Genomic DNA, 25089 nt, shown 5'->3' on the forward strand with positions numbered 1-25089 from the left:
CTGCACTTCCAGCAAGTGTCTTTCGTTTCTGAGAGTGACAACCAACCCCAATAAACTGTCAGCCGTCAGCCCAAAAGTCCACATCTGAAGGTCCGCCAACTTCAACCAAAGTGAGAACGGAACTTGCCGGAATTTCACTTCCTCGGCAGACTTTTCACATTAATCACCCAGCAATATGCCACATATAGTTTCTAATGTATGCAGCTTATTTGTAATATCACCGGATTCCAAATTCCTGATGTCCTAAATTTTATTACTTCCAACACAAGTTTCTGTGTGAAAAATGGGTGTCTTCAAATCAGAAGACTGCTTATGTACAACTTTAAAAAAGCAAGTTATTTGGGGCGCCTGGCTGGCTCAGTTAGTAGAGCATTTGGCTCTTGATCTTGGAGTTGTGAGTTCAAGCCCCATATTGGGTGTGGAGTCTACTTAAAAATTTTTTTTTTAGTTTTCTAATTAAAATATTAAAGGTGCACCTGGGTTGCTCAGCTGGTTAAGTGTCCGACTTCAGATTAGGTCACAATCTCCCAGTTTGTGAGTTCGAGCCCCACGTTGGGCTCTCTGCTGAGCACTTGGAGCCTGGAGCCTGTTTGGGATTCTGTGTCTCCCTCTCTCTCTGCCCCTCCTCTGCTCGCACTCTGTCTCTGTCTCTCTCTCAAAAATAAACATCAAAAAATGTTTTTAAAAGAGAAAATATTAGAAAGCAAATTATTTGATTAAAGGGAAAAAATTGAACTGGGAAGTAATTATTATTTTCACTCGAGAAAATGAATTTCATTCCTCTGTCCTACAGAGAAAAAAAGGCCACAGCAGTGGGTCACAGAGTGACGGAAAAGAAGCAGGAGCATCTTTACAGCACATCAGAAGTGTGTGCACAAGACCTGGGTTCTCCAGAATAGCCTGCAAAACGCTTCCACGCTAATGATGGTGTATCAAGATTTCATATTGGGGGCGGGGGGTGGGGGGCGGTGACGGGCGCCTGGGTGGCTCAGTGGGTTGGGCATCTCACTTCAGCTCAGGTCATGATCTCACGGTTCATGAGTTCAAGCCCCGTGTCAGGGGCTCGAACTCTGTGCTGACAGCTCAGAGCCTGGAGCCTGTTTCAGATTCTGTGTCTGCCCCTCCCCCACTCGCACTCTCTGTCTCTCTCTCTCAAAAATAAATTAAAAAAAAAAAAAAGATTTTGTATTGGAAAAGGTTAGCATATGCTATCGGTAATTTACAGCCTGAAGAAAAAAAAGGCATCAGTTCTCCTTTTTCAAAATCAGTTTTACCAACTTTTTTTTTTTAATGTTTATTATTTTTGAGAGAGAGAGACAGAGAGCAAACAGGGAAGGGGCAGAGAGAGAGGGAGACACAGAATCCAAAGCAGGCTCCAGGCTCCGAGCTGTCAGCACAGAGCCCGATGTGGGGCTCAAACTCACACACCACGAGATCATGACCTGAGCTGTAGTCGGCCGCCCAACTGACTAAGCCACCCGGGTGCCCCTACCAACTTTTATTTATAAAACATTTTGGGGGCTAAGAGAAGAGCATCGTGATTTGGGCCAGACTGTCACTGGCCTGTAGCTTCTAGCACTCAGATTTGTGGAGAGAAATCTCTGTGCGCAGCGGGGAGGGGGCCCCGGGGAAAACCAGGCCGACCCCACTGAGAAGCATAGGAACATTTTCAAAGAAAATTGGACAGATTACCACATATGTTGATGTTTGCACTTTTAAATGTAGATTAAAGTAGAAGCAAGGTTTTACCCATCATCTTTATCTGGGGTGGGAATGACTAGAATTCGTCCCTCCTGTGAAATCTCTGGAAACCTTTGTCGTGCCCACCAAACTTGCCCATCAGCAGCTCCTCCTCATCTTCCTCACGGGCCTTCTTCACTTCCTCCTTGGCCTGTATGGCATCCATCTCCCTTTCTGGGCCCTTGGAGAAAGAAACAGACACATGAGACATTAGCCGCTGGGGGTTGTGTTTCCAGGGAGGGGACTGGGGATCCACCTTCAGCCTGCCCTTGCCTTCTACAAGCCTCCACACCGCCTGGGGGCAGCTTAGAAGAGCCCCCAAGGATGCCAGGCCTTAATCCCGGATCCTGTAAATGGGACCTTCTATGGGAAAAGGGTCTTTGCAAATATGATTAAGTTAAGCATGTTGAGATAGGAAGATTATCCTGGGTCATCAAATGGACGCTAAAATCCATCACTAATGTCCTCATAGGAGACAGGGAGAGATTTGACACATACACAGAAGACCACGTAAAGACAGAGGCAGAAACAGAGCCACATGGCCACAAACCAAGGGACACTAGGGGCCACCGGAGGCTGCAAGAGGCGAAGGAAGGATGCTCCCGCAGAGCCCTTGGAGGGCTGCTCAGCCTGCTCAGCCCTGCTGAGGCCTTGATTTCAGTCCACTGATAGTGATTTTGGACTTCGGGCATCCAGACCTGTGAGATGATGAATCTATGTTGTGTTAAGCCAGCCAATTTGTGGTAATCTGTTACAGTGGCCACAGGACACAAATACACCCATCCGCTTCCTTCTCTTCCCAGAGTACCTGGGCCCCTGTCCTTCAATCAGCTAAGCAGTGAACGGGTAGTGAAAGGAGTCCTCTGAGCCTAGGTGAAAAAAATCCAGGCTCATGTGATCAACACAAGGGTTAGCAGTGCAGACAACATCAAGAAGGTTCCCGTAGTCATTACTGAAAAAGAGTTTTAGTAAAGCTTTACAGGAGAAATCAGATTCAAGAAGAAATGGCTCCCTCACCGTCAACAAAATGAAAAGGCAACCTGTTCAATGGGAGGAAATATTTGCAAATCATGTCTAATGAGAGGTTCATATCCAAATTATATAAAGAACTTATGCAACTTAATAGCAAAAAAAAAAATCTGATGGAAAAAACAGGCAGAGGATCTGAATAGACATTTCCCAAAGAAGACATCCAGATGGCCCACAGACCAACAGGCCAACATAAAAAAATGCTCATTATCACTTATCAGGAAAATACAAATTAAAACCACAATGAGATATCACCTCACACCTGTTAGAATGGCTATTATATATATAAAAAAAAAAAAAAAAACCACTAGATAAAAAGCGCTGGCCAAGGATGTGGAGAAAAGGGATCCCTCATACACTATTGGTGGGAATGTAAATTGGGGCAATCACTACAGAAAACAGTATGATGGTTCCCCCCAAATTAAAAACAGTAATGCCATATAATCCAGTAATTCCACTTCTGAGTATTTCTCTGAAGAAAACGAAAACACTGTCTCAAAAGGATATCTGCACCCCATGTTTATTCCAGCATTATCTACAATAGCCAAGACTAAGAGCAACCCAACTGCCCACCAACCAATGAATGGATAAAGAAAATGTGACACACACACACACACACACACACACACACGCACACACAGTGGAATATTACTTAGCCATAAAAGAGAATGAAATCTTGCCATCTGCAGCAACACAGATGGACCTTGAAGGCATTATGCTAAGTGAAATAAGTAAGATGAAGAAAGACAAATACCATATGATCTCACCTATATGTGGAATAATAATAATAAAAAAAAAAAAAACCAAGCTCATAGATACAGAGAACAGGTTGGTGCTTATCAGACACGGTGAGGGGTGGGGAATGAAAGAGGGTGCACAAAATGAGTGAAGGGGGTCAAAAAGTACAAACTTCCAGTTATAAAATATAAATAAGTCATGGGTGTCATGTGCGGCATAGACGATATAGTCAATAATACTGTAATAACTTTGTACGGTGACAGGTGGTAGCTAGACTTATGGTGAACATTTCTTAACGTACATAAATGTTGAATCACTATGTTGTACACCCGCAACCAATATAATATTGTATGCCAACTACACTTCAACTGAAGCAATAAATCAAAGGCAAGCGGTTCACAAAAAAGGATATCCAAAGGGCCACGAAAGCCATAAAACAGGGCCAACCTTCATTTGTTACCAGGGTAAGAAAACTAAAACTGGAAATACCCCTACACGCCTAGAGAAGCCCACAATCCCCGTGCTGGTTGAGGATGCGAGACAGCACAGCCCCCCTAGGAACAGCCTGGCAGGTTCTTCTGGGGTTAAACCCCTCTTGTAGGACCCACCTATTCCCGGCTATTTACGCCAGAGAACTGAAGGCCCGCATCCACACAGAAAAAACTGTTAAGTAAATATTCATAACAGCTTTGATCATATGTCAAAAACCGGAAACACCCAATTGTCTGTCAACTGGTGAACAGATAAAACTACCAATGGGGTGCCTGGTGGGGGCTCAGTTGGTTAAGCATCTGACTCTTGATCTCGGTTCCGGTCATGAACTCACAGTTCGTGAATTAGCGCCCCGCGTTGGGCTCTGCGCTGACAGTGTGGAGCCTGCTTGGGATTCTCTCTTGCCCCCTCTCTCTGCCCCTCCCCCACTTCCTTTCTCTCTCAAAATAAATAAATAAACTTAAAAATTAAAAAAAAAAATAAAACTACTGGGGTGCCTGGGTGGCTCAGTCGGTTAAGCGTCTGACTTCGGCTCAGATCATGATCTCACAGTTTGTGGGTGCGAGCCCCGCCTCAAGCTCTATGCTGACAGCTCAGAGCCTGGAGCCTGCTTCGGATTCTGTGTCTCCCTTTCTCTCTGCCCCTCCTCCACTCATGCTCTGTCTCTGTCTCTCAAAAATAAATAAAGATTACAAAAATAATAAAAATTAAAAAAAAAATAAAACTACCCGGCAATAAGAAGAAACCAATTACTGACTAATACCCCAAACATGGCTCAATCTCAGACAATTATGCTTGAGGAGCAGGCTCAAAAAGACCACATGCTAGCTTACTCCATTTACATGACACTTCGAAAAGTTGAGGCTGTACGGGCAGATACCAGGTCAGTGGAGGCCTGAAGTGGGAGAGGGTTTGGCTCCAAAGGGCCCAAGGACACCTTTGGGGATGATGATCCTGTTCTACATCTGGTTCTTTTTTTTTTTTTTTTTTTTTTTTAACTTTTTTAATGTTTATTTTTGAGAGAAAGAGCATGAGTAGGAGAGGGGCAGAGAGAGAGGGAGACACAGAATTTGAAGCAGGCTCCAGGCTCTGAGCTGTCAGCACAGAACCTGATGCAGGGCTTGAACCCTCAAACCATTATATCATGACCTGAGCTGAAGTCGGACGCTTAACTGACTGAGCCACCCAGGCGCCCCCAGTTCATCCCATTTAAAAAAAATTTTTTAATGTTTATTTATTTTTTGAGAGAGAGAGAGACAGAGCGTGAGCGGGGGAGGGGCAGAGAGAGAGGGAGACACAGACTCGGAAACAGGCTCTAGGCTCTGAGCTGTCAGCACAGAGCCCGACGCGGGGCTCGAACTCACAGACCATGAGATCGTGACGTGAGCCGAGGTCAAACGCTTAACCGACTGAGCCACCCAGGCCCCCCTACATCTGGATCTTTGTTGGTGGTTTCACAACTGTATGCGTTTATCAAAAGTCATAGACTTCCACACCAAAAAAGGATAAATCTTACAGTGTGCATATTATGCTTCAGTAAATTTGACTTGTCAACAACTGACAATGATACCAAGCGTGGCCAAAGATGCGGCATAAACTGTAACTCTCAACCTCTGCAAAAGGAAACAGAAAAGAGGATGACACACTGAAAACTGTTGGGCTGTGTGGGACCTTGTGACCCAGGCTGTCCTGTCCTGGGCATGTGTCCACTGAAAGACACACACGGGAATGACGGAAACAGCTTTATTCGTGAGGCCACAAGCTGGAAGCAATCCAAAGCTGCATCAACAGAGAACGGATATATACCTTCTGGAATATTCACACAGTAAGAATGAGCTGCTGCTGTATTCGATAATATGAAGCTCACAGCACTGCCTGAATGAGTAACTATTGGATGGCTCCACTTACATGAATTTCAAAAGGAGGTCAAATGTATGGCAATGGGATAGTGGTTCCTCCTTTTGGGGGCAGCTACCGGCAGGGAGGGGGTATGAGGAGGTTCCCAGAACCCTGGTAACATTCTGTACATTGATCTGGGTGGGATGTTTACTAATACAAATCCATCAAGCCCTTTCCTATATGTTAGACTCAAGTACAGACATAAATGAATGATGAACAAAAAGTTCATTGTGTGTCATACCTTAGTTTCCCCCCAAGTGGCTTTGCCAAAATTCTCAGCATACTCTTCATCGTCTGTGATCAGGAAGTTATCGAAGATGGTTCCTGATCTCACCTGTGGATGAAAATAAGGCCTTCCTTATTGATGTGACGAATACAACAACTTTGTACCAAGAAGCAATTGTATGTGGCTCAGGACCCTAAGGGTGATTGGATCTCAACAGTAGCATGTGCCTAAACCCATTTCTGAAGCATCCCTTCCCTCCGAGGCACTGGTTCTCAAACTTAGAAACTCCTGATGCCTGGCGTCCCCCCCAGGGATGCTGACTTAACCGGTTTGGGGTGCTGCCTGGGCATGGAGACTGAAGAGCACTCAAGGGACTCGATGTTCGCCCACCACTGCCCGAGAACTTGACTGTGCAAAGTCAGCCCGCAGCGTCAGCACCACCTGGGAGCTTGCTGGGGAGGCAGGATCTCAGGCTCCACCCTGGACACTCTGCTAGCATCAGAATCTGCAGTCTTGTCCTAAAGCTGATGGGCCCCACAGGTCAACTCCAGGCTGAGGAGTGACAAATCCCCAGGGGGCAGCGAGGCAGACGGGAAATGCAAAAAAAAAAAAAAAAAAGGAGGGCAGAAAGGATGTCTGTTTTGTTCATGGCTGAATTACGTCTTGAGTCCAGGTATGGGTACCAGGTACACAGTAGGAGCTCAAGGAATACCAGGTACACAGTAGGAACTCAAGGAATACCAGCTATGCGAATGCAGGAGTTTAGGCTGAAGCTCAGAGTTATCAAACTGCAGCAAATTTATTTATTTATTTATTTATTCTTTCTTTCTTTCTTTCTTTCAGCGGGGGAGGGGCAGAAGTGGGGGGAGAGAGAGAGAGAGAGAGAGAGAGACAGAGAGAGAGAGAGAGAATCCCAAATAGGCTCCATGCTCGGGGGCTGAGCCCGACGCATGGCTCTATCCCACGACCTTGGGATCATGCCCTGAGCTGAAATCAAGAGTTGGACGCTCAACTTCCTGAGCCACCTAGGCGCCCCTGCGTGATAGCAAATTTAAAACCAAGTAACCTGCCAAAGCTCCAGTCCAATGGCACCAATGTTCTCAAATTCTGAGAGGTCGTACTCCGTCAAATAATGGGTGTTTTTCAGCTTCTGATGGAGCCAAACGTCTTTGTCTATACCCTCTGGTTTCAGGCCATCCTGCAACAACAGAACCTAAGTGCGGGTCCGGAGGGACGCAGGCGGAGGCGGGGGAGGGCCATCCTGGGGCATCGCAGGAAAAGACACCACCCACCTGGTACGGAGGCTTCTGCAGCATCGGCGCCTGCCAGTCCCCGTCCAGTTCGCTGTTCCAGTCGCTTGGCTTACTGGCACTGGCATCCAGAAAATGCTTCTCCCAGTCCTTACCATGTATAAGGAAAAAAACAATCAAATCTCAGATGTGAGAAAAGAAATTCTTAGCTACCCGGAGGCAGCAGCAGGCCCATGGGCCCATTATGCGTGGGCCCATTGCAGGCTGTCAAATCATAATTTGCCCATCAATTTGGTGATCAAAGGGCCAAGTGCTCAGGGTTCTCAGTCCCACCGAGGATGTCAAGGCCCCACGCTGCCCGGATTTTCTCCCTAAGCCTTGGCATGATCACACCGCCCTTCCCAAACTGGTGAGGAACAACAGTCTGGAAAACTCAACATAGTGGCTAAAGTTAAAAAATGTTGGGACAGGGGCGCCTGGGTGGCTCAGCCAGTTGAGCGTCCGACTTTGGCTCAGGTCATGATCTCACTGTCCGTGAGTTCGAGCCCCGCGTTGGGCTCTGTGCTGACAGCTTAGAGCCTGGAGCCTGCTTCGGATTCTGTGTCTCCCTCTCTCTCTGGCCCTCCCCCGTTCATGCTCTGTTTCTCTCTGTCTCACAAATAAATTAAAAAAAAAAATTTAAAAAAAAATGTTGGGACAGAAGTGATGTTGGGGGGAAGGGGCCACACAGTCACTGCTGGTTAGGTGGTCTGTCCTTCTACATCACAGTCGTGCGTGGAATGTTCCAGAGAGAGAGGCTGGACAACTAAGAAATGTTCCAGGATTTACCTGGGGATTGCTGGGTAGCAGGAGAAAAGCAGTTATGTTATTTAGACTTTACACATATATTATATAAAATATATACACATGTATATTAACAGTCACAGTATACACATATAAATATATGCATACATACATGCACATATGCATGCATATAATACATGCACACACATGTATAATCCGTGTGTATAATAGATGTGGACACACATATACATACACACATTAACACACATGCACACTTGTATACACATATACACATGTAGCCATGCACTCATATATATACACATATATCTGAGTCTCTATGTCTGTACGTGGCTCAGGAGGTGTTGAACAAATATTTGTTGAATAAATAAATGGATGAGAATGGGGCGCCTGGGTAGCTCAGTGGGTTAAGCGTCCGACTTTGGCTCAGGTCACGATCTCACGGTTCGTGAGTTCGAGCCCCGCGACAGCTCAGAGCCTGGAGCCCATTCCGGATTCTGTGTCTCTCTTTCTCTCTGCCCCTCTCCTGCTCACTCTCTGTCTCTCGCTTTCAAAAATAAATAAACACTAAAAAAGACTTTATAAAAACATAAATGGATGAATAAAAGGTGCTATGGATTAATATTCAGATAAACATATAAAAACAGGGGCATCTGGGTGGCTTAGTTGGTTGAGCGTCTGACTCTTGATCTCAGCTCAGATCGTGATTTCATGGTTCGTGGGTTTGAGCCCCAAGTTGGGCTCTGTGCTGACATCATGGAGACCACTTGGGATCCTCTCTCTCCCTCTCTCTCTGCCCCTCCCCTGCTCACACGCACTCTTTCTCAAAAGTAACAAACAAACGAAAAAAGACGGGCTTTTTCATGATATGCAATATTTCTTAATGACTGACACGTAGGATTTGGTGGCTCCCGGTCGGCTTTTTTGCTCCCACCTCAACTGGCAACAGATGAGCCACTCTTGTGCTGGGACCAGGAAATGGTTACAATGCAATCCGAGTAGCCAGCTCCTTATAATTGCAGGCTGTCAAATCATAATGCCATAATGAACTAATTTGCTTAGGAGTTCACACAGAACTGAACAAATGGACAAAACACAGCCAGTTTGGAGGCCAGCTCCTGAGCGTATGATTAGGCTCCACCAGGGACCCACCTCAAGTACGCTCAGCCCTAAGGCACACAACACTGCTAGCCCACATCGTTGTAGCTCAGAGGCAGCCAGGACTTTCATCCTAAGACCTGTGTCCTCTCCTGCAGAGCCAGAGGGCTGCAAGGTCAGTTTCTTCGCCATTCTGTGCCTTGTTTTTCTGTTTGCTTGTTTTTTAATTTTACTGTTTATTTATTTTTGAGAGAGAGAGAGAGAGAGAGACAGAGGACAAGTTGGGGAGGGACAGAGAGAGAGGGAGACACAGAATCTGAAGCAGGCTCCAGGCCCTGAGTTGTCAGCACAGAGCCCGACGCGGGGCTCGAACTCACAAACCATGAGATCATGACCTGAGCTGAGGTCGGACGCTTAACCGACTGAGCCACCCAAGGGCCCCTCTGTACCTTGTTTAAAGTAAGTGCTCTTTCCAGGTGAAAACTACTTTTTTGGTCTGTTTTTAGGGTAGGTCAGTAAGGGAGGGAGAAACTTTGCTCTTTTGCTTTAATGATTACATTGTCTATGACGACGTACTTGATTATCAGACAGCAATGCCACTGAGCAGGTTTAAGTTGCCAGAAATTAATCGTAAACACAGACATTGATTGCCTTACAGCAAAGACAACCGTCTTAAGGCAAATGGTTCATGGGTTTGGAGTAGTGTTTGATGCTCAAAACAAAACACTGCGACAATAAATAAATGTAAACTAAACACAAAACAAAACAAAACAGAAGGTAGCTTGTAGTGGGCTGAGTGGTAGCTCCGGGTAAGGGTTTGTCCATATCCAAAATCTCGGAATCTGGGAATGCAAGCTTATATTGAACAAAGGATCTTTGAAGAAGTAATTAAGGTAAGGATCTTGAGGCACATCTTTCTGGATTATCCAGGTGGGCCTTAAGTCCAATGACAAACGTCTTTATAAGAGATAGGAGAGACACAAGAAGAAGAGGCCGTGTGGGGGCGGGAGGTGGCGGGGCAGAGATTGAGGCCTACCAGCCAAGGAACTCCTGGAACCAACGGAAGCTGGAAGAAACAAGGAAGGATTGTCCTCAAGATCCTTCAGAGGGAGTGTTACCCTACTGATATCCTGGATTTCTGCCTTCTGCCCTCAAGACCCATGAGAGAATACATTTGTCCTTTTTTTTTTTTAATGTTAATTTATTTTGGAGAGAGAGAGAGAGAGCGTGAGCGAGTAGGGGTGGGGCAGAGAGAGAGAAGGAGACACAGAATCCGAAGCGGGCTCCAGGCTCTGAGCTATCAGCACAGAGCCCAATGTGGGGGCTCGAACTCAAGAACCATGAGATCATGACCTGAGCCAAAGTCGGACACTTAACCAACTGAGCCACCCAGGTGCCCCTCTGTCATGATCTTTAACGTTTTACTTATTTTTGAGAGCACAAGTGGGAGAGAGGCAGAGAGAGGGGGACAGAGGATCAGAAGCAGGCTCTGGGCTGACAGCAGCGAGCCCAATGTGGGGCTTGAAGTCACGAACCGTGAGATCGTGACCTGGACTGAGGTCGGATGTTCAACCCACTGAGCCACCCTGGCTCCCCCCGCCCCCCTATACTTCTGTCATTTTTAAGCCACCTACTTTGCGGTCCTTTGTTAAGCAACCCTAGGAAAACTCACGCAGACCCATTACGTTAACTGATTCTTGGTTGTCAGTCACAAGTGCGATGCTCAAAAAATACTTCATGTTCAAATTCGGAATAGCAAAATAAGAAAAAAAATCACTTTTATAAAGATTGCTGATGCAATATCCTTAAAAAAAACCACATGGGTTAAAAAAAAAAAACTTGCTCACTTTCATCACAAATATTTTAAGACCCTTTCACGATCCCTGGAAGCGTGAAGCTATGTGGCCGGTTTCAGTGGCAAATGCTCCAGGGAGGGCACTTTGGTTGTGACCATGTGGGCATCATGATTACCAGCCATGCAGCAATCACACAGGACCTGCGTGCTTACAAACTCCACTGGCACACTCTGTGGAGATGTTCGTGGAAAATGCACACCTGGGATTTGTCATCTTTCGCCTGGTCCCAATCCTTGGACTCTGCGGAGGACTTCTCCATCTTCTTAAGTGACGTTAAGTTCCAGTCATACTCGATGTCGCCGGATTCAATTGATTGACCGTCAATTTTCACTTCGTAAGTGAGGTCCGGTCTTAAAACCAGAGCATAGAGGTGTGTAAATCCATCAACCTGCATGTTTTAAGGGGAAAAAGGATAACAATGAGACCTTTGACATTTCAGGGCAGGTCTACGTATGTGATTTAAGTCGCTGTTGGTCAAAGCTTTGCTGTAAACAGCAAGAAGAGTGTTTCTAGGGACAGGGGTTGACTTGACTACAAAACGTGGCCCACAGAAGAAATCGCTCCCTTGTAGAAAACTTCCGCACTACCAGCTGACTTCTCTTGAGTGGCTGGTTCCCTTATGTGTAGACAATGCTTCCCACCTAGAATCCCACAGGTGGTTATGACAGGGTCTTGGTGTAACCCAAACACCACTGCTCTGTTCGGTTTATGAAAAGTTATGCGGAAAACGATTTCCTGTTCTGTATTCTGAAAGATACCAAATGAAGCCCAGTCTATTTTTTCAACACAGCGGGGACCTTTCTAATGCTCTGAGTCGTCTAGCAAGGGCAGGCCTAGTGTCTCTCTTGGTCACAGTTAAAAGCCCCAGACCAGACACAAGGGAACCATTGGGCAAGCATTCAATAAATGACAGATGGGAGGTGGATGGGCAGGTGTCTGGGGAGGTCGGGGCTGCCCAAGATGTGCCTGCCTGTCAGCAGTGGGGCTGCCTGGTCATTGTCACGGGGCATGCCCTAGAAATGTCTGTCGCCGGGTCAGCCTGACCTGCTGTATCAGCACCTGAATGGACCCTCCAGTCTCCTGCACAGACCTTCCAAAGATGCTGATGCTGCTCAGGGCTCAGGTTTGGGAACCACTGTCTCAGCATCTTAAAGGCTCCATCAGGAGGACTCCCCCCCTGCTAAGAGCCAAAAGTAATAGCTTCTTCAGTATCCCTCTGTTCTGCTCTGAGGGGCATAGGCTGCTGTCCACACCACGGCCGATGGCTCTGTCTGCTCCGTGTTCCTCTCGACCTCTGTAGCTCGCTGTGACAGCTGAGTACAGGCTTCTCCCAATGCTCCCTCCCTGATCTCTGTCCGTCTTTGTCTCCACTCACCTTTCCTAATTTAGACTTTGGGTTCATTGGCCATCCCGAGGGATAACATCCACTCCCACACATATGCAATGGATCCAAACCAGGATCTTTAATCCTAACCATTGGCCTGAGCTACAGAGCGGAGTTTCCAACAACTTTCTGGACACCTCTACCTGGATGTCTGCCAGGAGTCCACAACCAATGGTTCCAAACACATCTCTCGAGTGTGGCCTGGCCCCCCACTGGTCTTTGTTTCCCCTGATTAACAGCAATGCTGCTGAGATTCATCGACCACATACCCAGTAGCCGAATTCCAAACATCACAAAGTCCTCTGGGTCCCACCCCTGTCAAAACGGTCATCTGTCAAAAACGGTCCCATGTTCTGTATCCCATTGAAGCCTTGGCCTCACAGTCTCACCCTTCTCCCTGCCTATCGATCACCCTGTCCCTCCAGCCCCCACCCCCAGAACATCTGAGGTATTTCTCTAACAGGCAGATCTGCCCCTCTCCTTGAAAACCCCTGAGGGCTGACCACTGCCTGCAGGGGAGATTCTCAGCCTTTCTTTCACAGCATCACAGAATGAATCCAACCCCACTGGACGTAGCTTCTCCTCACTGGGAACACCAACAACCTCCTGTGAGTCAGTGCTCCTTCAACAGAAGCATCTTTTCTTTTTCTAGCAGGTGCAGAAATAGCACATGTCTGAGGGCATCATCAATCTGCGGCTGCCACTCGGGGCCCCATAGGCTTGCTGTCCTGAGCTTGTCATGCTCTGACCTCCCCAGCACAGTCCAGGCCAGACTTCATGGCCTCTGTAGTGTCATCCCCCCGCTCTCCCCCACATCCAATGTGCAACTGAACAATTCCTCAGGAATCAGTTGTAAAACCTGTGCACTCAGTTGGCCTTCGAGCTCTCCCTCACCCCCACAGGAGTGATGTCAGGCCTCTCCATTTAAAGAGGACCTGGTGATCCTTTGCAGCCACCAGGTCGGCGGGTGGGACCCCAAGAGAGCAACAAGGCTGCCAACGGGAGACTCACTGGGGCTTTGTGAAGAGACCGAACACACCCCTGCTTGGGTCAGGACTGAATAAATAGTGGCGATTATGGACACTTCCCCTCTGTGCAGTCACTGTGCTCTCCAGATGCACCCCGGCCTCCTGCCCAGATTTGCCCAGACTTGTGGAGGCCCCCCATGTTGAAGCTCTGGGCACTGGGGATGCCCCAGGAGTCAGGTCCCTGCTTCCTGGTGGCTACATTCAAATAGAGGGGTTGCTTCGGGGAGTGTACTTCCCTTCCGCGGGCCCGGAGCCAGGGACGTGATGCAAACTGCCTCTTTGGAGAAGCCCTGGGCTGGGCCGTGGAGTTATGAAGGCATCAGTGTTGTTTTCACAGGATCCGTGGTAAAAAGTAAGAAAGTATGCTTCCATTTTAGAAACATTCCCATTTGTAAATGTTTTGGTATGTTGAAGATTAATTTCTTCAGGATGTTTTTGCGTCCCAGCCTGAATATTTTATTCCATAGTGAGGATGGATACCGCTGAAATGTGACTATTCTATTGTAACCCTTATAAGGCAGATTATAATACGATGTCACAGCTCACAGTGAAAAGTGAGTATGCCCTCCTGATGGGTACAAACGTCAGAAAACAAGCCAAAGGGGTAGGCAAGTATCTCTAATAACACTGCTAAACTGGAAACCTAGGGCATGGGGGGTGTGTTTGCTAAGATCCATACCTGGCTCAGTTAAATATTTTAATTTTTTTTTTCAACATTTATTTATTTTTGAGACAGAGAGAGACAGAGCATGAACAGGGGAGGGGCAGAGAGAGAAGGAGACACAGAATCTGAAACAGGCTCCAGGCTCTGAGCAGTCAGCATAGAGCCCGATGCGGGGCTCGAACCCACGGACCGTGAGATCGTGACCTGAGCTGAAGTCGGACGCTTAACCGACCGAGCCACCCAGGCGCCCCATAAATATTTTAAGATCAAAAGGATTTTCTCTCAATTTATGCTGTCATTAAGAGTTAACACAGGTGGCTGGGTGGCTCAGTCAGTTAATCATCCGACTCTTGATTTCAGCTCAGGGTATGATCTCACAGTTCGTAAGTTCAAGCTCCGAGTTGGGCTCTGCTGACAGTGTGGATCCTGCTTTGGATTCTCTCTTTCCCTCCCTCTCTGCCCCTTCCCTTCTCTCTCTCTCTCTCTCTCACTCTCTCTCAAAATAAATAAACATTAAAAAAAAAAAAAGAGTTAACACAATCACAGATTTGAATACAGAAGCACTTACCTTACACCTGATCGATTTCTTGTTTGAGTGATACTGATTCTTGAAGTGTAAAATAACATGAACTTTCTTGAAATCAAATCCACAAATATCGGGCCCTACAAAAAAAAAAAAATATTAGCTGCTTTCAATTTCTTTCTATGATGCATCACCCCAGGAGACCCCCAATCATTGTGAAATAATATACGAGGCACCAGAAGTCTATAGGTGCAGGAACAATCAGACGTTGTCATAGAGATACTGAAATGGACAGCGGCACCCTTCTTGGTTCAGGTGACTTCTCGGTTCACTGCAACTACTTTGGAGTCAAGTGTAAGGCAGCATGTGAGTAAGAAAAAGATTTAACAGTCTGGGAAGCATCCTTGGCACGCTGCCTGAGACTTGGGTCCTTGGTCTGAAGCTCTAAGAGGTGGCCTGTGCCAGGTGAGGGACTAGCTGGCTCTGATCTCAGCTTTCACAGTGCTAAGACACATTTGCAGCGACGCAGCTACCCACGCCCCCGCGTCCTGCTCTCTAAAAATGGGGATGTTAATCTTGACTTCCAAGGCTACTTTGCCAATTAAATGGGCTCAGGTATGTAAAGCATTTAATATGGCAATGCTCAATATTTGTTATTATCATTATGCGTGTCCCAACACAACACACAGGCACATATTCGGACTAAGACTTTCTGAATGTACTAAACAAGGTTTGCAGGAGGTATCTGGAAAATTTGTCCAACCTTCTGAGGATGTTTGGAATTACCCTGCTGCTGCTTTACTGAGCTTAAGCCTCCGGAATGTACTAGACCCTCTGGGTGTCTTTCTGTCTCGAATCAAATTCCACCACATCCATTGACCCGGGGCTGCACCCGCCCCTGGGGATTCTGTGAGGCAAACCCTATGTAAACACAAGCAGATGACGGCAATTTTTTTTTTTTTTTCTACAACTTGCAGTGATGAATCTCCAGAATAAGAGAGATCCAGGCTGCACATAATTAAAGGATATCATCAATTTGCCAGAGTGGATATGACATTGAACTTAGAAGTAGCATCCTGAGGGACCCACAAAGAACTGTATGTCTACCTCCCAGCTGAGTTCTCAGAGGACAATGTTTATGTAATTTCCTTTTTTTTTTTTTTTAAATCACTGGAAAACATTCCAGTTCAATTTTTAAAACAAAAGCTATGGTATGTGAACTATCTGTATGAAAGTCTACCACCTCAGGATTAAAATATGAAATTTTCCCTTCAAAGTTGGTCAGAATTTTCTGATTTCTAAGCACCTACATGCTTTAAATATTAAATTAGGCTTCAGAACATGCCCGGGCATGCCTGGGAAATCTGGACATTTTCCATTAAGAGCGATCATAAAATATTTATGCATGTAATGGATTTTTATGAAGAAATGGGAGTAGACAGATAGGCTCTAAAGCCAGGCTGACCTGATTTGGGGCAAGTAAGTTTAATCTTCGTGAGCCTCAGTTTCTTTATTTGCAAAATGGAAGCTGTGTTACCTGTTTCCTAGGGTTTTAAACATAATTTAAGACTGCATTTGTATCGCTGGCATCCTGTTTTAAGAAAATAAAAATAACCTAAATGAAGACATTTTAATTTCCTTTTTAATCAAAATAAAGATGTTTGTTCTTTGTTCCAGATTTTAAATGCAACAGTAAATTGGAGTCATGGTGGAGAAGACAGCAGGGGTCAGGGACTATGCAATTGGTGGAAAGTTTGCATATATGTAATGTGGTGGCCTTAGAGAAGTCACCTTGCCCTCCAAGACAGGGCAGGATTATATCCAGATTCAATAAATAATATAATATCTATTTTCTCTACTTCTATAACACTGTGACCAGCTGTACATACAAACATGAGAACAGTGTAACAGGTGTCTGAAGGCTGATGCTGATCACAATAAATTCAAAGATAAGCACTGGAAAACCAGGACAGAGAAAACTTCTGCAATACATCCATGTCACGAGAGAAAAGAACTTTAAAAAAGGATTCCCTAAACTTGAATTACAGACAGATATTTTGAAATTACATTTCCAATATTTTTGGGGGGTGCCTGGGTGGCTCAGTCAACCGCTTAAGCGTCCAACTTTGGCTCAGGTCATGATCTCACAGTTCGTGGGTTTGAGCCCCACGTCGGGCTCTGTGCTGACAACTCAGGGCCTGGAGCCTGCTTCAGATTCTGTGTCTCCCTCTCTCTCTGCCCCTCCCCCACTTGCCTTCTGTCTCTCTCTCTCTCTCTCAAAAATAAACATTAAAAAAATTTTTTTTAAAGATTTTTTTCACTTATTTTTTAACTGTGGTAAAATATACATAAGATTTACTGTCTGGGTCATTTTTAAGTGTACCTTCAGGGGTATTAAATACATTTGCCGTGTTGAGCAACCATCCCCACTGCCCATCCCCATGACTCTTCATCTTACAAAACTGGAACTCTATATTTATTAAACACTAACTCCCCATTCTCCCCTGTCTCAGCCCCTGGCAACCACCATTCTATCTTCTGGCTCTATAATTTTGACTACTCCAAGGACCTAAAATAAAATAAGTGGAATTGGATAGTATTTGTCTTTTTGTGACTGGCTTATCTCACTTAGAATAATGTCCTCAAGGTTCTTCCATGTTGTAGCCTGTATCAAAATTTCCCTCCTTTATAAAGCTGAATGATAGTCCATTATATGGATACCACATTTGTATATCCATTCATTTGCAGATGGACACTTGAGCCCTCTAGTCTTGTTCTTTTTTGAGATTGTTTTGGCTATTCAGGGTCCCTTGAGATTCCACATGAATGTTAGAATGGGTTTTTCCATTTCTGCCAAAAAAAAAAGTCATTGGAATTTTAATAGGAATTGGATTGAATCTGTATATTGTTTTTAGAATCTGTAGAATGCTTTGGCTAGTGTTAACATTTTTTTTTTTTTAACGTTTATTTATTTTTGAGACAGAGAGAGACAGAGCATGAACGGGGGAGGGTCAGAGAGAGGGAGACACAGAATCCGAAACAGGCTCCAGGCTCTGAGCTGTCAGCACAGAGCCCAACGGGGGGCTTGAACTCACGGACCGTGAGATCATGACCTGAGCCGAAGTCGGCGGCTTAACCGACTGAGCCACCCAGGCACCCCTAGTGTTAACATTTTAACACTATTAAGTCTTCCATTCCATGAACGTGGAATGTCTTTCCATTTATTTACATCTTCTTTAATTTCTTTCAGCAATATTTTGTAGTTATCATCATATGAATTTTTCGCCTCCTTGCTTAATTCCTAAGTATTTTACTCTTTTGGATGCTATTGTAAATGGAATTATTTTTGTAACTTCCCTTTCAGATTGTTCATTGTTCACATATAGGAACGTAACTGGTTTTTGTGTGTTGACTTTGTATCCTGCTACTTTGCTGAATTCATTCACTAATTCTAATAGTTTTTTTGTGCAATCTCTATGATTTTCTCCATATAAGATCAAATCATCTGCAAACAGATAATTTTACTTCTTTCTTTCCAATTTGGATGGCTTTTATTTATTTTTCTTGCTTGTTTGCTATGTTGAAAAGAAGTGGTGAAAGTGGGGGCACCTGGGTGGCTCAGTTGGTTGAGCATCCAACTCTTGATTTCGGCTCAGGTCATGATTTCATGATTTGTGAGTTCGAACCCCTGCTTGGAATTCTCTCTCCTTCTCTCTCTGCCCCTCCCCTGCTTGCACTTGGGCACTCTCTCTCCCCCTCTTCCTCTCAAAATAAACAAACTTAAAAAAAAAAAAAGTGGTGAAAGTGGGCATGCTTGCCTTGTTCCTGATCTTACAGGAAAAGCTTTGTCTTTCACCACTAGGTATGTTTGCTGTGGGTTTTTCATATATGGCTTTTATTATGTTGAAGTAGTTTCCTGCTATTTCTAGTTCGTCAACTGTTTTATCATGAAAGGGTATTGAATTTTGTCGAATGCTTTTTCTGCATCAATTGTGATGATCATGTGTTTCTTTTTTTCTTTCATTCTGTTGATGTGGCATATACTATTGACTGATTTTCATATTTCAAATCACCCTTGCAGGCAAGGAAGAAATGCCACTTGGTCATGGTGTATAATCCTTTTAATATGCTGCTGACTTCTGTTTGCTAGTATTTTGTTGAGAATTTTTGCATCAGTGTTAATAAAAATATTGGTCTGTAGGTTTCTTTTCTTTTAGTGTCTGGCTTTGGTATCAGAATAATGCTAGCCTCATAGAATGAGTTAGGAAGTACATGTTCCCACCTCTTCAATGTTTTTTTGAAAAGTTTGAGAAGGATTGGTGTTAGTCCTTCTTTAAATGTTTGGTAGAATTGGTGAGAGGTTCATCAGATTCAAGATTTTGCTTTATTGGGAGATTTTGGTTTACTGCTTCAAGCTCCTTACTATTTATAAGTCTCTTCAGATTTTCTATTTTTTCATGATTGAGTCTTGGCAGGTTTTGTGAGTCTAGGAATTTGTCCATTTTACCAAGGTTATCCAAATTTTTGGGTGTATAATTGTTCTTAGCACTCTGTCATATAATTCCTTTTATTTCTGCAGAATTGGTAGTAACATCCCATTTCTGATTTTAGTAATTTGAGTCTTCTTTCTTTGTCCATCTAGGTAAAGGTTTTGTCAATTTTGTTGACCTTTTTGGAGAAACAACTTTGGATTTCATTAATTTGCTCTGTTGTCTTTCTATTCATGATTTCATTTATCTCTGCTGTACTCTTTATTATGCCTATTTCTCCCTTCAATTCTACCAGTTTTTGTTTCATATATTTTGAAGTTCATTGGGCGTGTAAATGTTTATAGTTATTACATCTTCTAGACCTTTTTATTAATATATAATGTCCTGTGTCTCTTGTAACCTTTTATTCAAAGTCTATTTTGCCTGATATTAGTATGGCCACCTCTGCTCTCTTTTGGGTGCTATTTGCCTGGAATACCTTTTCCCACCCTTTCACTTTAAACCTCTTTGAAAAAAACTTTTTTAATGTTTGGTTTTTTTTTTTTTTTTTTTTTTTTTGAGAGAAAGAGCATGAGTGGGGGAGGATCAGAGAGAGGGGGAGACACAGAATCTGAAGCAGGCTCTGGGCTCTGAGCTTTCAGCACAGAGCCCGATGCGGGGCTCGAACTCACAAACCATAAGATCATGACCTGAGCTGAAGTTGGATGCTTAACCGACTGAGCCACCCAGGCGCCCCTTCTTTCGTTTTGAGTTTTTGTAGGGAAATGTTTAAATTCCTTTTTAACTTCCTTTTGTGTATATTCTATAGCCACTTCCTTTGTGGAGGAACCATGGGGGTTACATTTAACACCTTGAAGTTATAGTGCTCTAATTAGAATTTACACCAGTTTAACTTCAATAACACACAAAACTCTGCTGTTCATTTGTTTGCACTTCTGTGATCGGAAGCAGCGATCAGAGTTCAGATCCCTGATACTGGGAGGACAGGGTCCTTTTTGCCCACCCCGGCTGTGGCAAGCTGCGTATCGGCTGCTCCAGGAGCACATGCACAGCTGTCTGCCGTGTGGCTTGAAATGGGGGATGGGTAGGTCTCCTGTGCTAAGAGCTCAAATTGCCCCAAATTAACCTTCCCATTCTTCCCCTGGAAGAAGCAATCCTTCCACAGACTTCAGAGTTCCAAAATAGTTACATCATATTCTGTTGATTTTTGTCCAGGTGGGGAGATGGATTCCTGGTGCGTCCTATTCCATTTTCCCAGAATCCTCTTTATCCTGAAAACTTTTTGAACCCACACGCTTCAGTTATGTCCAGTTCCTGTGGCCCAATGGGCTCCCATGCCAATTCTAGCACAAATTGTAATCAATTACTCCTGGTATCAGGAGATATTTAATGTGTTCCAGGGGTCAGCAAGGGCTAGGCAGGAAATGTTTTTGGCTTTCCTACCATTTTCATGTGTCAAAAATATTAGCCTTCTTTTAATTTTTTTAATCATTAAAAACATTAAAACCCATTCTCAGCTCATGGGGCGTAACAAACACAGTCCATCGGCTGATGTGGCCCGTGGCCAAAGTCTGCTGACTCCTGATGTATTTCAAATACTTGGGACTACATTACTATCGCATAAATAACTCTCTCAAAAGTACAATAGAGGGGTGCCTGAGTGGCTCAGTCGGTTAAGCGTCCGACTTCGGCTCAGGTCATGATCTCACGGTTCGTGGGTTCGAGCCCCGTGTCGGGCTCTGTGCTGACAGCTCAGAGCCTGGAGCCTGTTTCCGATTCTGTGTCTCCCTCTCTCTCTGCCCCTCCCCCGTTCATGCTCTGTCTCTCTCTGTCTCAAAATAAATAAACATTAAAAAATTAAAAAAAAAAGTACAATAGAATGGTACAGTTGCCTTTTTATAATGTTAATTAGGTTTCACGGTACTAAAAACCTTTGGTTGGATATACTCAACACTACTACTGAAGCCAAGTCTTGCTCTGAGGAATTCTATCAAGTGGAAGGAAGGGTTCAAAGTCATCAGAAATGGTTGTTTTGTGCTATCTGAACTCACCAAACATAATATAGTACTGAGATTTTCCATTCAGGTTCTTCTGATCCACATCTGCAGGGAAGATCTTAACGTAGCCCCCTCCACAGTCCATCTTTTGCTCGTGTTTCACTGTGTACTGAACGACCAGCGTCTTCCCTTTGTTGCTAAACGGTTTGAAACGTGCCGAGATGGCATAGAATCGGCCATTTTGCGTGGTTTGCAGACCTTTAAACAAAAAGGACTCGTGAAGGATGAGGAATGACACGTGCGCTCGGTGCTGCAGGGAATTAAATGGTCACCCTTCCCCCTGCCCCCAGGAATAACCACTCACATCAGCCCAGGGCCTCACACACACCTTCACAATAATATGGGATGGCCATACCACTAAGTCTCTCTGCTGCCAGAAACCTTCTATTTCCACACCCCGTTGTTTCTCTGTGCTCAGTGTACCACTGTTGTGTCTTAAATTGAAACATTTCAGCTGTAGATGACAAATGTGCAGTCTAAGGGGATAAGGAGTTAATTTTGCTTCCATTCATCCTCCAAGGGGTGGGAACACACAATAAAGCTTGTGCGGCAACTTCGTTAAAAACCAGAGCATCCTAGGTCTTTTCTTTCATTCCTGTCTTAAAAGAGTTGCTTTGGGGGCGCCTGGGTGGCTCAGTCGGTTAAGTGTCCAACTTTGGCTCAGGTCATGATCTCACGGTCTGTGAGTTCGAGTCCCGCATCGGGCTCTGTGCTGACAGCTCAGAGCCTGGAGCCTGTTTCAGATTCTGTGTCTCCCTCTCTCTCTGACCCTCCCCCGTTCATGCTCTGTCTCTCTCTGTCTCAAAAATAAATACACGTTAAAAAAAAAATTAAAGGGGCGCCTGGGTGGCTCAGTCAGTTGAGCGTCCGACTTCGGCTCAGGTCATGATCTCACGGTCCGTGAGTTCGAGCCCCGCGTCGGGCTCTGTGCTGACAGCTCAGAGCCTGGAGCCTGCTTCGGATTCTGTGTCTTCCTCTCTCTCTGACCCTCCCTGTTCATGCTGTGTCTCTCTCTGTCTCAAAAATAAATGTTTAAAAACAAAAAATTTTAAAAAAATTAAAAAAAAAAAGAAAAGAGTTGCTTAGGACACACGACCGTGGATGGAGAACAGAGTGCTGACCTGTAAAAAAGTGCTTCCCTGCCCTGGATGAGCTGGCCCACAGTTGCCATCTTTTTTTTTTTTTTTTTTTTTTATAGAGATACCACCCTTTTGTCACATGCATCACCTCATATTTTAGAAGTTTAGGTGTTCAAGACGAACCCTCCCCACCTTTTCAGTAGCCACTAGGCTCTGTACCAAATCCTTATCTTACACTATTGAAAACAGACCCAGTCTTATTACCATCCAGTCTTCCCTGCTCCACATTCCTGCCCCCAAACCCGCCTATGCGGAGATCCATCATAAATGCACTTGACATTTTCTGTCGATACGTCCAAGCCTGAACTCACGACTGACCGCCCATACCACACTCGTCTCTTTCTTTCTCCTCCATTCTCTCCCCGCCCCCACCCTTCCGTTTCTCAAAGAATTCAAAGGATCTCCCCTCCTTTACCCCTTTACCACCCAGGCAATTCCTAAGGCCAAGATTCACCACCTCTCCGTCTCTCCACCCTCCTCGGCCACCCCCACCGTCTCTCACCTCTTCCCATTTCTGTCTGACTGAATTCTATTCATCTTTCCATCTATGGCTTCTGTGTGATGGTCCTTGGAGATCACAATGAAAGGGGCCAAACTAATGGGTATCCCCAGTGCCTTGCCCATGTGCTCTCACTAGATGTGTGCTGGAGTGAACGAAACACAGCATCTCAGGATGCCAGATTGGAGGAGGAAAAAATATGGTGCGGAAAAACCCAAATGGAAACCCCTATCCTTGGATAAGCTTGATGAAACAATCTGTTAATTTCACTCCATTTTTGTCCTATGGGCTGAATCGTGACCAACTCTTTCGGTCCACGTGTAACTTAAAACACAATGCATATGCAATAGAAAACCAGAAGCTGGGGCACCTGGGTAGCTCAGTTGGTTAAGCGTCTGACTTCGGCTCAGGTCATGACCTCGCTGGGTTTGTGAGTTCGAGCCCCGCATCAGGCTCTGTGCTAACAGCTCAGAGCCTGGAGCCTCCTTCAGATTCTGTGTCTCCTCCTCTCTCTGCCCCTCCCATGCTCATGCTCTGTCTCTCAATAATAAATAAAAGTTAAAAAATTAAAAAAAAAAAAAAAAAAAAAGAAAGAAAAGAAAACCAGAAGCTGCCGACAGGACAACACCGGAGGAGCGGAGTCAAGGTAGAGGTGGAGTGGAAGGCTGGTGAAAAGAGGAAAACTTTTCATCCGAACCAGAGGTTGGCCAATCTTTTCTGCCAAGCCAGAGATCAAGTATTTTAGACTTCGCGGGTCATACAGTCTGTGTGCCAACTTACTGCCTTTACAGCATGCAAAAGGCCAAAGAACCTAAGTCAATGAATGATCATGGCTGTGTTCCATTAAAACTTTACTTATGGATATTGACATTTCATATGTTTCACTAAATTTTATGTAATTTTTATACATTATAAAATACCATTCCCCTTTTGATTTTTCCCCAACAATTAAAATATGTAAAAGCCATTCTTATCTCACCAGCCATGCAAAAAACAAGTGTGTAGTTTGTCCACGTTTGAACATGAGAAATGAGAAGAAGACAGAAGTTACCCTTGGCACTAGGAGGCTACTGACTTGGGGGATGGGCAGTGCAAGGGGGCGGGGGCTCTGAAAACATTCCCTATCTGATCCAGGGTGTACAAATGTAAACACTCATCTTTCTATACCCCTACGATCTATACACCTGACAGCATGTACCTTTTAGGTCGATTTTTTTCTCCTTCTTAAAGTGGAAATAAACATGAGAAGTATCCCCTAATCATTTTCCTTTTGCAGGTCAAAGACCTGGAGTCTCCAAACTCCTGTCACTAGTGGGTATACAATGGAGCGACCTTGGGCAAGTAAAGAAAGGAAAGAGAAAAAGTAATGCCAGGCCCTATCCAAGCCTTAGCTTCCCCACCCGTGAAACGGCTGTAAGAGGTGTTATGGGTGTGCCACACCTACCTCGGAAGGTTGCTATGGAGGTGAGGCGTGTGTGTTTGACATTTAGCTCCATTTTCTCACCATTCCTACACTAACCTTTGTCCTTTTCCTTATGACCATAAAATTTCCCCGACGAGAGTCTAAAATGCCCAAATTGGGAGTCATTGGTGGACTGCACCCAGCGGTTCCTCCAGCGCTCTGTGGGGGGAAACAAGACCGGTTAGAGCTGAGACTGTTCATTTGAATCATGGAGGTGTGTGTGTGTGTGTGTGTGTGTGTGTGTGTGTGAGCGCGCGCGCGCGCGCGGGGGGGGGGGGGGGCGGGGGGCTCGAGGCTTCAAAGCTTCGCCACCACCGACCCCGCGGCGATGGGCTGGTGCCAATGGCGACTCTGGCTATCCGCTGGGCAGCCAAGGATGGAGGAGCTTTCGCCCCTACTTTCTCACCACCACGGACATCGCCTTTTCACCTCCGTCTAGAAATTCCTCTTGGAAGTAGACGGTGGCCAGCGCCACCCGCAGCACGCAGACCGCCCACAGCGGAACGGGAGCCACAGCCATAGAGTGCGCGCTGCTCTTCTTGTAACGCCCCTTTGCTCCCAGCGGTCTCGGCGAAGTGCCAGACCGTCCCAAGACTACAACTCCCGTCACGCCTCGCGATTGTGACCTGAGGCACCATTGGCCCCTACCGCGCAGTGCACGCCGGGCCCGCCCAGGCACTACCACCCTCCCGACGCGCCGCGATTATGACGTGA

The 25089-nt window shown here is 45.3% G+C and overlaps 1 protein-coding gene across 1 annotated transcript; it reads right to left on the minus strand.

Annotated features, from left to right (window-relative positions):
* Positions 1-1696: 1696 nt before the first annotated feature.
* CALR3 (calreticulin 3) lies at positions 1697-25023 on the minus strand. The gene is made up of 9 exons (XM_007088334.2): positions 24805-25023; positions 24433-24534; positions 21270-21473; positions 14774-14868; positions 11329-11517; positions 7417-7524; positions 7191-7322; positions 6140-6232; positions 1697-1921 (listed from the first exon to the last, which is right to left on the minus strand). The coding sequence occupies exons 1-9, from the start codon at positions 24893-24895 to the stop codon at positions 1778-1780; spliced, it is 1158 nt and encodes a 385-aa protein (XP_007088396.2). The 5' UTR covers positions 24896-25023; the 3' UTR covers positions 1697-1777.
* Between the last annotated feature and the right edge of the window lie 66 nt (positions 25024-25089).

Source organism: Panthera tigris, chromosome A2 (genome assembly GCF_018350195.1).
Source record: "Panthera tigris isolate Pti1 chromosome A2, P.tigris_Pti1_mat1.1, whole genome shotgun sequence".
NCBI classification, from domain to species: domain Eukaryota; kingdom Metazoa; phylum Chordata; class Mammalia; order Carnivora; family Felidae; genus Panthera; species Panthera tigris.

Bases quoted from the DNA above. Each gene is read 5' to 3' on its own strand.
- CALR3 (XM_007088334.2), bottom strand. From the start codon at position 24,895: ATGGCTGTGGCTCCCGTTCCGCTGTGGGCGGTCTGCGTGCTGCGGGTG. The intron at 24,535-24,804 runs GTGAAAAGGCGA...TTCCCCCCACAG, and splicing joins AGAGGAATTTCTAGACGGAG to AGCGCTGGAGGAACCGCTGG. The intron at 6,233-7,190 runs GTTACTTGGTTT...TTTCATCCACAG, and splicing joins TTGGACTGGAGCTTTGGCAG to GTGAGATCAGGAACCATCTT.